Consider the following 13,082-nt stretch of genomic DNA (forward strand, 5'->3'; position numbering starts at 1 on the left):
TTAAAACGTGCAAAATGTGGGCTATTACTAATACGACGGAATAAATTAGTAAATAAATATCTGTTCATTTCGAGCAAGTCGCTCGCGAACGACTCTCCAGTGGTTCCCTGTACTACAAGTACCATCATGCCCCGCGGTGCAGCGGTCAAACACGTGCATTGAGAACATGGCGCTTTTCATGGATCTAAATGTCAGTTTTAGCGAAGATAAAACGGTACTTAAGAACATCATCGAAACCGCGGCACATCGTGAGTCATGTCGAGCTTCATATTTTAAAAATACATTTTGCCTGTGTGTCGGCGTTTGCCTGTCGGCATTGCGTCCTGTCTGACGTGTTGCAGCGTCTTCCTGACGACTTTTCTTCCGCTCTGTCCGTTAATAATAATGTCATTATTGTAACTTTCTATTCTGATCCGTTAAATTAGTTAGTAGGTTCTGGCCACTATTCATTTCAGGTGTGCTATGGGTTGTCTATACCCAGTGCTACCTCCTTTCTGGTTTTCCCCTTTATTATGTTTTTCATTTTTTGCTAAATAAACAGTCCTGAGTTGCATAGTGAATTAATAAGACAATGTAGAAATATAATATTCAGACACAAACAAATGTGTCTACTTTATAACTGTATTTTTTTTCTCTCAAAGTTGGCTACTCCACAGTTGCCATAAACTACACTTTAGAGTTCCATCATAAGAAACAGGTACTGTGTATGTATATATGTGTGTGAGAGACATTTCTAATGTCATGTGAACAGGTCACAGTATGTTCCTTATTATTGTAGGAAATACCCAAGCCACGGCCTGTGCTAGATCTTTTTGAAAAGCTCCCAGTCGTGCAGGTAAGGCGATGGTGTTTATCCACCTTATTTGATCCTAATTACAGAAATATGTGACCCTGTGTGGTTTAATAAAAGTTCCAAATGGAAAGACAGGGAACAATTTAATTTACAGAAATTATAGTGGCTTTCAGATGGGGTTAAACTATGGGGTTGCACACTGTCAAAAGCAGCCGTATTTCTCGGCATTTTCACTATTTATCTGCGGCAGCAATTCAAAAACCAACGTGTGTGTGTAAGTTCACAGACATACATGACTTTGTGAAAGTGGAAATTTCTAGGCTTCTGTTTAATGAGTAGGGCTGCAACTATCGAATATTTTTGGAATCAAGTATTCTGTTGATTTTTTTTCATAGAATAATAATCGAGGTTCGGACAAATCATACTTTTGCGGTTTTAAACAATAATGTGTTATGCAACATGCAAATCCTCTTAAAATGAGCAAGCAATTGGCTGTTATTCCTCACAATTTTTTTTTATTCAAACTCAATACTTTTATTAGATCAAAGCTTAAAACCTTTGGGTTACTGGCTCCAGAACTAAGCCCATTTAATCAATCTTTCTGTGAAACTTTCATGATGCACATGAAAAAAGTTATTACTTTTATTTTTTATAAAAAAAGGAAAAAGGGGTGCACCCCCTGCTATAGCCCATCTGAGAATAATGAGGGGATAAAAGGTACAAAATAGTAAAAAGAAAATATTAATAAACAATTCAAGAATTACTAATAATCCAGCTTAAGCAATACAGTTCAGTTTCCAGTTGTATCCTGATGAGGTAGGTAGGTAGAATGATTGTCTTCGTGCAATGTTATGTGCAAAATAGAGAGAGAGAGGATTTGTCTTAGTGCATGTGGGTGTAATGCATGTGCAAGTCTGCGCCGCTGTGATGTACTTTCTACTTATCGTGCCTCGTCACTATCGACTCATAACACAAATAATTACAAATAATATGCGTTCTAAGAAGCGCTAATGTCAGTTAGCAATCATAAAAATACGAGACCTTGTAGAAGCTCTGAGTCCGCTTGGAGAAGTGCGGTTTACGTCAGGAGGCTTTTGGTTAAGGTGCTGTAGCATTGACGAAGTACCATTATGGTAGGCCAGGTCCGTTTTACAGTGTATACACTGCACTGCGTTGTCCACACTTAAGACATTTTATACCGTTATGCACATTTTCCGCCATTGCCATAGAGCTCAAAATAAATAGCGCTTCAGTTAAAACAGTCCGTGCAAAGCACTGCGTAGCTCCGTGGCCGTGATGCGATAATAGATGGACTATGGTGACGAATTAAACGAAGCCTCAAGGCAAAGAATCTTACTCGAACATTTTTTGTAATCGAATCATTCGAGTTACTCGAATAATCGTTCAAGCCCTATCAATGAGTGAGAGGAAATCCAGCAAAGTTCTGTGAATGTCTGTGGAATAGTGAACTCACTGCTAACTGCTCCGGTGTGTTGTTTGACGATGAAGGCTGTAATAAACATATGGCTTGTTCTTCCTTTGCCTACAGGGTAAATCGAAATCGATCACCGTGCTGAACCGTTTGACCGTGGTGGCTACAGACCCTTCACATTTTGTAAGATAGTATACAGCTTAATATTTTTTTTTCTAAAGTCATAGCAACAATTTACATTAATTAAATAAAAATAATTTAATGATTTATTTTTAGAGACCAACTGCAGAATACAAAGCTTTTGACCTGGTGGCTGTGATCCCTAAAACAGAGAAGCTTTTTCAAGTACGTTTTATAATTTACACACACACACACACACACATATATATGTTTTTTTTTTTTGGTTTTTTTTTATTTGACCTCAAATCTCAGAGTTGACAGACATAATTATCGTATTTATACCATAATTTTACCCTCTGTACGATCAATAATGTATAATCAATTTACCCCATAATTTTATGGCAAAATATTTTAAGTAGCATGACAAGGTACAGGTCTTGTTTTTCATCTGGCTGCGCAGAGCTACTTTTGACTTGTTCTTGCGCAGTCGTCTCACGTGCCTTTACAGCCCATCAATGCACGATGTGACGCACAAAGTTAACAGTGATGAGGGGTTTAAGCGTGGATTTGCATGGCAGAGTTGCAGTTATGGAAGACACAAAGAGTAAGAATACGCAACATCGCCATCAGACTTACAGAAATAAATGGGGAAAAAGACCCCAGTTTTACAGGGTGGTTAAAACCTGGAGCTAGTACTAATAGTAAAGCTTTCTGTCGCTGTTGCAACATGCAAATGATATTGTGGGCTGTTCAGAGTCGGGACCCATTCTGCACTCCACACAGGTAGAGGTTCTGTAGGTAAAAGTTGCATTATACTCTAATATGCACAGTTTATGATAATATGTGTGATTGAAGATTTTCTGAGCAACATCAAACTGTAAATTGCATTTGTATGATCATTTTTCTCAAATTAAGATAATTTTAAGCTGCATTTAACATTTAGGATCTGACAACAATGTCACAGTGGCAAATTGTCACCATCACACCTCCGACATGCAAATAGCCTCACCGTGCAGCACTTATTTGATGCAGTGGAATGAATTTACATTAATTCACGCTGATCTACATCCAGCTGCTTTGCATGATGCACTGAACCTCACAGCCCTGTCTATCGTCATTGCAGGCAGCATGCATGAACTTCGACGTCAACATCATTTGCGTGGCCATGAGCGAAAAGCTGGGCTTCTTCATCAAAAGGGCTCCAGTCAATGTTGTAAGTATATGGTGCAGTGATTTGCAGTATGTGATTTGCCTGCTGCCTAAATTGCCGAACTCCTCGAGGACCCCTAATGTGAGGTGCTTATGCTTTTTCTGCTATTGACTTTCATAATCGCCACAGTATGAAGACAGTACTGTACGTATTCATATGTGTACCTCTGCGGTGTTGGCAATTATCATAAATAATCACCCATCACAATACATAGAATTGTGAACCACAGGAAAGGCACAGTCTGTGCTTGCTAGGTCCGTGAAAACCTGTTGCTTTAATTCATGAATAAATTAGTCTCAACATTGAGTTTTTGCAGGAGTCTCACTGTTGGGCCATGCTCTGTGCCTCAGGCCATCGAGCGAGGGGTGTTCTTTGAAATAAGCTACACACCCGCCATCCGAGACTCCACACTGAGAAGATACACCATCTCGAATGCCCTCAGTCTGACGGAGATATGCAAGGGAAAGGTATGGCTCGGGTCCAGATGCTTACAAGCACCCACTTTTGTCCTTAAGATCCTTATTGTGTTTAACAGTGGTGTTCTAATTTAACAGAATGTCATTGTGTCCAGCGGTGCCGAAAAGGTACGTTCGCTCATTTCTGAAATTCTGGTGAAATTTTGAAAACATCTTTCAAAATGAAAAATGCCTTATTAATTATATTTATTCATTTGCAAAAAGCAAGTAGATGACCTGCATTAAAATGCATAATGTACAGTCAAGAGACAAATAAATGCCCATAGTGTCAAAATATGTATTGCTTAGTGTAGAATTTTTTTATTTAAGATTGTTTTTTTTTGTGTAAAATATTTGAGTTACTTTATACAGTATATTATAAAATCATAGTCTTTTTTTTTTTTTTATTCAGGCAATTGAGTTAAGAGGACCTTACGACATTGCAAATCTGTATCCTTTCCAATTAGTTTTTTTTTTGTTTTTTTGTATTTTAATATTTTGCTTTTTGGTTTTTGTTTTTGTTTTTTTTTGTTTTTAAATGATTTCATGCATGTTCTATCATGATTGTATCTGACACCCAATGGGCCACAAATCTATGGTCCTTACACAGCTTTAATACAGAGGCATCGTGTTTGGATTGTCTACGGAGGACGCCAAGGACGCTGTGTCCACCAATTGCCGCTCTGTCTGCCTGCACGGAAGTGAGGAACTTTTTTTTTTTTTTTTTTTTTTATATATATATATATATATATATAATATATATATTTTTTTTTTTTTGGAAGACCTCATTGTCTAAATTTGTGTTTGACAGAGACAAGGTCGACAGCCTTTGGTATCATTCACACCATGAAGAAATCACAGCCAGCCAATAAGACAGAAGAAGAAGATGAGGAGGAGGAGGAAGAGGGCGGTCCACCTCGTAAAATAATCAAATTGGAAAAATAAATCTTCCCTCTAGTGAACTGCATTATTTTGACTGCATGTTTCTCAGCATTTTCTGTTATTTCTCATTTTTGAGGAACTATAACATTTGGTATCATCCCCGTTGTCCCTTTCCCAAATTACTAAACAATCTCTAATGTCATCTGTTTTTACAGTGAATTGAATAAGAAGTTCACATTTTTATTCATAATATACAATTTGTTTATTCGTGTAAATAACATTCAATAAAACATATACAAAAATAACCGGATAAAACCTGTGCTTCATCAGACTATCAAATTAAAATGGGTTTGCACACCTAACACGATCGCTTACATAAAACTAGTACTTTACTTCATCTGACCCTCTATCTCAGACTGCGAAATCTCACTCTGTACGTCCAAGCCGTTACAGCCATCGCATGGCACGCACTGAATATCGCGGTTCGTTCGGTTACTTTCTTGTCCCGGTGGAGTTGTTGATCAGGATGCTTTTGGCTCCGTTCTGCCACTGGAGGACGCTGTCCATTGGAGATTTACCTTCCTGAAAACAGCAAATGGCTTATCATCAAAACATCCCTGCAATTACCTAATAATTCCATATCTGTCTATTGATTATTATGGGGTCTGTTTCTACAGAACAGTTCGCAGCTCCACTAGATGTCACTGCAATATAACCTTTTGCAACATGTAGTTCTATTTAAAAAAAAAAAAAAAGTTCAATAGAAGCAAAAATTGAGGGTGATAGTAGCCTAGTGGGTAACACACTCGCCTATGAACCAGAAGACCCAGGTTCATATCCCACTTACTACCATTGTGTCCCTTAGCAAGACACTCAACCCTGGATGTCTCCAGGGGGAGACTGTCCCTGTAACTACTGATCGTAAGTCGCTCTGGATAAGGGCGTCTGGTAAATGCTGTAAATGTAGAGCAGCCGCTCCCTGTCTGTTCTTCCCTCCTCCTTCAACGTGATGAGCTGAGCATGATGTGTTTCTCATTGTTTCGTCGTACTTACGCAGTTCTTGATTTGCAGATTGGCTCCGTGCTGGAGCAGCAGCTCAATTGTTTTGAGGCCGTTGAGCTTCACAGCGTCGTGCATTGGCGTGTCACCTTCCTGCGAACGCCGGCATGTCGTTAAGCAGTCAGGACAGCCGTAAAAAGAAAACGCGGTGCACGGTGACCGTCCTTACCCTGTCTTTGGCATTTACGTTGGCCCCAGACTGAAGGAGGTGCTCGGCGCACTTGTGATGTGCCGTCCTCACGGCGACGTGCAGTGGGGTGCTGTTCAGCTGTGGGACGCAAGAGCCACAGACAGAGCCAGAGGTTACTGATGCACCAGCGCCACTCCAGAAATCCATCGGTTGTTCTTTTTTAAGGGGATTCATTTGCTTTAGAAGACATACTTTGGATTGCATTGTTAAATCATGACATGCACACACGACCGTTCAAACGTTCTAAGTAATTCAGAAATGTCCTCGGTTTTGACAGGAGACGACTGGTTATCAAAAAGATGTGAAATTTGAGAAAACTCCAGTCCAGACATTGTTGGTGTTGTAAAGGTCGCTGGAAATGTCTGTTAATGTAGTGCAGAAGTCTATCACCAACTTCCAATTCCATGCCGTGTTTGTCTGTCACTTTAAAAGCTTCTTTCATTATTAGAAAACGTTTTTTTCAATGTTCTTAGTAGAGCTGAAAACAGCTACACGAATAAAACTGGCCAAGTTCTTTTAGTGCATCAACAGACCCGTCTTTTTAGGATCTTATAAATGATGTAAGATGATTCATTGTGTTGATAATGAACCCACGGTTTTTGGGCTACCAGGGCCCATTTTTTAATGGTGGAAATCAGTAATCTGGTGAAATTCTTTTCACCCTGATGCAAAAGGTCTGACCTTGTCTCTCGCACTGACGCTCCCATTGTGGTCCAGCAGAAGCTTCAGGGCGGCCAGGTTCCCTCCCCGACAGGCACAGTGGACCGGCGTGGAGTGCAGCTGGTGGTTGAGCAGCACAGGGAGAAATCTCTTTTGATTTTATGTCCTCTCCTGAAAGTTGAACTGAGGCAGTGGTTTTTCAAAGCGAGGGCAAAGCGAGCTAGTGGAGAGGGCTCAAGAAATTGAATTTAAAGGGGGTCTAGCAACCACGGCACCAAGTAACGAAGATGCAAAAAACTGTTTGCCCAATGGTTTTATCAGTTCTTTTTTTAACAAATATATATTTTTTACAAATATACAAGAATCCAACAAAACATTTCAATCCTAGCGTTTCTGAGACAGTACACAGAACACAGAACACTTTCGTGAGTGTGACGTTTTATTGCCACCCAGCCCAGTAGAGGGCAGTGTTTAACATTTAAAATGTGTACATCTAGAAACTTAATTAATCCACTGGACCTTAATGTTAGCTATATCATGAGAAACATACATACCCTACAGGTCCACTCTGTGGAGAGTGTGTGGAAGGCTATTATGAAGAATGTAATGCTGGAAACAGGACTTTCAGAACTTCAGTTGGCTGAGAGAAGTCATCACAGCAGAATCTCACTCACATTTAGCTGTGTTATTAAAGATTGCAGATTTGCGTAATTGACCTCAATATTGCAAATATTGCAAGTATTCAAGTGAAAAACCAATATGCAAATATTGCAAACATAACCAAATATTGCAATTTTATGTGATTAAACATAAAGTATGTGTAAACAAAGTTTACATGGCTTTGGATGACTAGAGGGGACCCGGAGAACCCGGAGGCAAGCTGCATGAAGCAAGATTCAAAATCACAACCATGGAGGTCCACATATTTGACTGGCGGCGTTCAGCTAAACCGAAAGAGGTCCATTGCCGAAGTGAAGCATGAGGGCAGCATACCTTGTCTTTCTTCTCGATCCGAGCGCCAGCCTCCAGCAGTCTTTTCACCACTTTCACATTCCCGTGCGAGCAGGCTCTGTGAAGAGCCGTGCGGTTGAACTGCGGAGGGGAACCAAGATGGTCGGTACAAAACAGGCCGGATTTCGAGCTGGCCCGTGGCCACCCGGCGCCGCCACTCACATTGTCGCAAACGTCTGGATCTCCGCCCTTCTCCAGATACCTCTCGATGATGCCCATCTTGTTTTCCACCGCTGCCGTCAAAAAGTCGTCCTCATCCACGTAGTACGGCTGCAGAGTCACCAAAACAAAGCAGTACCTTGCTCAAGGGGACCTCAGTGGCACCTTGACATTTTGGGTTTTGAACCCACAACTTTTTGGTAACGAGCACTGCCCTCACAAAAGGCTCACAAATTTACTTTTGGGTCATTTAGGATGAAGGTAACCTACCCATTGGTAAAGAAGAAATTAAGACAGGACCCTTGACTTCAACGCATTTCAATGGCGCGAAATCGGTCATAGATGGCTCATTTTAACCAGCAAATTAGCAAATTAGCCATTTTAACCAGCAAATGAGCTCTTTCTGCCTCCTCATTTGCAACATTTAATAACAGGCCTACAACAGGAAAGGCTGAGACTTGCATTGGGTTCTACATATAAGCAGCTACATGCAAGAGTAGCTGCTTATATGAGCTGCTTAAATGAAGAAACTATCTAAAGCACAAAAATAACAATGATTAAAAATTGGTAAAACGATTAAAAGTGGTAATAAGGTTCTTGTAGAGACGTGCGAGAAGATCTTGGTCTCTCCCGACTCTCTCCTACAAGCAAACTGTCTACAGATGGAGAACAGAGGCTCTTTTTCTACGCACATCGTGTCATTGTTTCATGAAATGAAGGAAACTCTGCAATGGTCAGTTTAGGTGAATCGTTATTTGAACAGCTAACTTGACACGTTAACTGGACGAGATGTGGCTTTGTTTTCACTGGTTTGTATTGGCGCCTTTTGCACAGTACTGTACCTACTGTAGTTCTGTAGTGTAGTGTTACACTTTCACCCTTACCACAATCTCTAGGGCGGGTTGTGTCACACGAACTGAGTCTTTCTTCGCTGCTGTTCTCATCTTCAGCTCCAGAATGTTCTGGCAGTCACGTTCCGCCTGGAGGTTCGCATGGTCGGTGTTGTGGTTCTGTTAATGCACGGACTGGGTGAACTGAGAGGACATGCCAGATCTTTTCTGCTTATGATGTGATTCGGATGAAAAGAAACGGTGTTTAGGCTGCATTACCAAGATCATAACATTCAATATTCATATATAACAATATTCATGTTCGTGTTTATCAAATTATTATAGAATTCACCCGCGAACATGTAAAATACTTAAAGGACACTTCAAAGCCACCGAATATTCAAACCTCCAAATTGCTTCCAAACCTCAGCGTCACTGGTGGACCTCAGATCATCCTGTTTTTCCTGGTGGACCGATGTCTCGTACTCGCCCGTTCCGTCTAAAGCGTCTTCAGACTCGCTTACAATACAGCTCTTCCCTTTGACCTGCCAGACGAGTCAAACGGTACATTTAAAGAACACGTGAAGACCTTTCCCATGTGTTAAAGCTGTAATTACCAATACATGTAACTCTAATTAAAGTACAAGATTATTTGTGGACAGATGAAAAGGAAAAATTGCATCAGTGATTATTTAAATGAACGCAATTAACAAGAAAATCTAGGAAAGGTCCTGCTGCTGTGGAGATCTTTTTGACCAGCACACCTACCAGCCCTTCAATTCCATGCAACCCCATGCTGCACTCTGTGTTTGTGACTGTACTGAGGACCTTCTCCATGCCTGTTGGGACCCTCTCTGGCGGCACCTCAGCTCAAAGTGACTTATATGCGTTGTTCGGCAGTAAACGTGTGACATCACACGTTCGCCCACTTGCACTTGTACAGGAGGCAATGTTTAAAATAAAAGAAGACAGTAAAAAAGACAGTGGAGGAATGTAGCTGACACCCGAGTGCGTTGATCCTGCACGCGGTGACTCAAGGAGCCGGAAACGTCTTTCGGAGAAACGTGCATCCGTCACTCTATGAGTTGGAAGGGGTGACTCGGCCCAGGCTTCTGGACAATTTTTATTTTAATTCATTCTTTTTTAATTATTTCTTTCCCCAGAAATTCATTTGGCTGCATTTTACTGCCAGTTAAAATGGACTTTGGCACGCTGTGCTAGTAAAAACATTACAACCCGAGACTATTTATAATTGGCTTCGAAGTCTCACATGGCCATTGGTGTGCTTAATAGCTGATTTTTTTTTTTTTTCTTCACCGGTACATGCTGTACTGGACCTTGTATAATGCAGAGAATGCGCTCTTAACGCGTTAATGGGAAGGTGGTGATTTACGGCCTTGTCGAAAAAAGCCACCGTAAAACCCTACCCTTGGTGCTGGGTGGCAGACTATTATGCAACCGCTGTGCGACGGGGCAGCGTCAAAGAACGGAGCACTTCATTAGCAGTAGCGGGCTCAGCCCTAAAAACAACTTTTCCCTGAAGCTAGAACAAGAATTTTTTGCATATTCAGTCAAACTGAATATACAGATTTTTAAAATGTATTTATACATATTCATAATATGCGTAATGACAAAAAAAAAATTATGTTGGCATGCAGAGTTCCATAAAATAAAGTGTAGAGAAAGTTCATTGTAACCGGGCTCATGGGGCTCATCGCAAGCCGACAGGAGGGCGAAAAAAGCCGAAAGATGCACACGACTGCAAACCAGCTAGAGTATACGTGTCAGACCGGGCGCCAGCATTGCTCGAGATGTGATGCCCAAGATGACAACATATTTTAATGTTGACAAGTTGTGAGATGTGTGAGGCATGGGGGATCGCTTCAGCGCGATCAGCACCATGATGACATGTGGTGTTCATTTCTGACAGACACTTACTCACTTACTAGGATAAGTATTCAGCCAATAATAATAATAATGCTAATTATGATTGTTACGTTTAATGCATTTACAGCACACTAAGTTAATACTGTGTATCTAGCCATTTTGCGCTGAAATAAAATCATCTCTTTTGAAGTGGGTCACAGTTCCTATAATATATGGGCCTGGCTTATATTTTGTTCACAGGCTCATCAATCTCGTGGGTCCAGCAAACCAGTTCATGTGTTGATTGAACTGTAATGCTATGTATTATACTTGCATTCAAATTTATTTGCAGAACATTCAAATCACGTTTACTGTTCATCTGCTTATGGTGCGAGTTTGCATGTTAAGCACAATTTGCATCATAAAGCATCTAAAGCACAACTTGTACAGTACGGGAAATCATGATCTGATCCCCTGCTGATTTTGTAAGTTTGGCCACTAACAAAGAAATGATCAGTCTATAATTTCAATGGTAGGTTTATTTGAACAATGAGAGACAGAAAGATAACAAAAAATAATGAAAATATTTATGAACTAATTGCCATTTTCATGAAATAAGTATTTGATCCCTTTTACAAAATGTGCTTTTGTTGGCAATCACAGAAGAATATGAAAGGTGAAAGTGAAGTGATTATGAAACACAGCTGTCATGGGTGGGCTGGACATGGCGTTGAAGGAGGACGCATTTGCACGATTTCACAGGACAGGGGTTTAATACAAAATACACGAGCCAAGGGAACATTAACACGCACAATGACCCGACGGCGAACAGACACAAACAGGATAGTCTTATATAATTATATAAATATACACCAGGTGAACACGATCAGAGAACATTACACGAGACGAACATGAAACTCCGGTCCGGACTCTGGATCCGGAGTAACCCCTGCCGGTCCAGATCATGACAACAGCACATCGAAATGTGTCCTCTGCATTTAACCATCACCCTTGGTGAGCAGTGGGCAGCCATGACAGGCGCCCGGGGAGCAGTGTGTGGGGACAGTGCTTTGCTCTGTGGCACCTCAGTGGCACCTTGGTGGGTCGGGATTCAAACCGGCAACCTTTTGAATACAGGTCCGCTTCCTTAACCGCTAGGTCACCACTGACCCTTTTGCCAAAATATATGTATTTCACATTTCACCCGAAATGTCACTTCAGTCCAAAAGATTCTTAGGCCTGGTTCTTCTCTGTGCAATGTTCCTTGCCATTGTTTTGTGTAATCTTCCATCATTTTATACGGGTTTGTACAGTTTTGTATTCCTTTCCCCACCACCCTCATTCATTTATTTACTTTACATACAATTTACAAAGAGTCACCGTATCCCCTATTTTGGATGAGATATTTGACCAATTGTGGTCCTCCTTAAATACTGTCATTACATTTAGGGCATTTATCAGACGCCCTTATCCAGAGCGTTTTTAAACCAGTTGTTACAGGGACAGACCCCCTGGAGACACTCAGGGTTAAGTGTCTTGCTCAGGGACACAATGGTAATAAGTGGGATTTCAACCTGGGTCTTCTGATCTTCTGGTCTTACCCACTAGGCTACTACCACCCTGCATTACTGTCCACGTAATCAATGTTAAATATCAGATATGGGGCAGAGGTGGCCTAGCGATTAAGGAAGCGGCCCCATAACCAGAAGGTTGCCGGTTCGAATCCTGATCCGCCAAGTTGCCAATGAGGTGCCACTGAGCAAAGCACCGTCCCCACATACTGCTCCCCGGGCTCCTGTCATGGCTGCCCACTGTTCAATCAGGGTGATTGGGTTAAATGCAGAGGACAAATTTCACTGTGTGTCACCGTGTGGTGTGCTGCTGTGTATCACAAGTGACAATGACTTCACTTTAAACTTTACTTTAGATGCTGTTAATTGACTAAATTAACATGTTAGTCCAGCATTTTGGGATTATTTTGTTAGGAATAAAATCTAGGCCAAGGCAGGAACACTGATCTGAAGCTCATCATATTGGATATCGGAAGAGGGTTCCACAGTGCAGACTGACCTGCTATCATCATGCTGCTGAAGTCTCTTCACTGAAGACCCCTACAGTGAAGCATTACTGATGAGCACAATATGGGATCCAGGGGAAAAGTTTAACTGAACAATTAAAACATGTTCCGATGCAATCTGCCTTTTTAATTATAAAGGTTTTTCGTATTCAATTAAACTCTTTGTAATACGTATTGTAACAGAAATACAGTAAACATTGCGGAACTGTCAGTACTGTGATGTTTTTGCAAAATTGTGACTCCCACTCCTGAAACTAAAGTAAGGAAGGACGATTTACATTTCATTAAGACACATCATTCGTATCCTACCATGAGGAGGTTGAAACCGTCCCCTTCAT

The 13,082-nt window shown here is 41.0% G+C and overlaps 2 protein-coding genes across 2 annotated transcripts; one reads left to right on the forward strand and one right to left on the reverse strand.

The window, feature by feature from the left end:
• Window positions 1–138: 138 nt before the first annotated feature.
• Window positions 139–5,195, forward strand: rpp30 (ribonuclease P/MRP 30 subunit). The gene is made up of 11 exons (XM_028966819.1): window positions 139–248; window positions 642–697; window positions 779–835; window positions 2,343–2,408; window positions 2,502–2,570; window positions 3,469–3,558; window positions 3,906–4,022; window positions 4,110–4,139; window positions 4,423–4,460; window positions 4,632–4,711; window positions 4,822–5,195. The coding sequence occupies exons 1-11, from the start codon at window positions 167–169 to the stop codon at window positions 4,953–4,955; spliced, it is 819 nt and encodes a 272-aa protein (XP_028822652.1). The 5' UTR covers window positions 139–166; the 3' UTR covers window positions 4,956–5,195.
• A 132-nt stretch (window positions 5,196–5,327) lies between these two features.
• ankrd1b (ankyrin repeat domain 1b (cardiac muscle)) lies at window positions 5,328–9,638 on the reverse strand. The gene is made up of 9 exons (XM_028960225.1): window positions 9,570–9,638; window positions 9,227–9,346; window positions 8,856–8,981; window positions 7,975–8,082; window positions 7,795–7,893; window positions 6,823–6,921; window positions 6,121–6,219; window positions 5,926–6,044; window positions 5,328–5,475 (listed from the first exon to the last, which is right to left on the reverse strand). Exons 1-9 carry the CDS (start codon window positions 9,636–9,638, stop codon window positions 5,385–5,387), a joined length of 930 nt encoding a protein of 309 aa, XP_028816058.1. The 3' UTR covers window positions 5,328–5,384.
• Between the last annotated feature and the right edge of the window lie 3,444 nt (window positions 9,639–13,082).

The sequence above is a fragment of the Denticeps clupeoides genome, chromosome 2 (genome assembly GCF_900700375.1).
Source record: "Denticeps clupeoides chromosome 2, fDenClu1.1, whole genome shotgun sequence".
Lineage (NCBI taxonomy): Eukaryota > Metazoa > Chordata > Actinopteri > Clupeiformes > Denticipitidae > Denticeps > Denticeps clupeoides.

What these genes read in the sequence shown, in the direction of transcription:
- rpp30 (XM_028966819.1), top strand. Translation starts at nt 167, where the DNA reads ATGGCGCTTTTCATGGATCTAAATGTCAGTTTTAGCGAAGATAAAACG. An exon ending in CGGAGATATGCAAGGGAAAG is followed by an intron (nt 4,023 to 4,109) that starts GTATGGCTCGGG and finishes CTAATTTAACAG; the next exon opens with AATGTCATTGTGTCCAGCGG. An exon ending in CCTTACGACATTGCAAATCT is followed by an intron (nt 4,461 to 4,631) that starts GTATCCTTTCCA and finishes GCTTTAATACAG; the next exon opens with AGGCATCGTGTTTGGATTGT.
- ankrd1b (XM_028960225.1), bottom strand. Translation starts at nt 9,638, where the DNA reads ATGGAGAAGGTCCTCAGTACAGTCACAAACACAGAGTGCAGCATGGGG. An exon ending in GGTCCACCAGTGACGCTGAG is followed by an intron (nt 8,982 to 9,226) that starts GTTTGGAAGCAA and finishes GTGCATTAACAG; the next exon opens with AACCACAACACCGACCATGC. An exon ending in ACGTAAATGCCAAAGACAGG is followed by an intron (nt 6,045 to 6,120) that starts GTAAGGACGGTC and finishes CGGCGTTCGCAG; the next exon opens with GAAGGTGACACGCCAATGCA.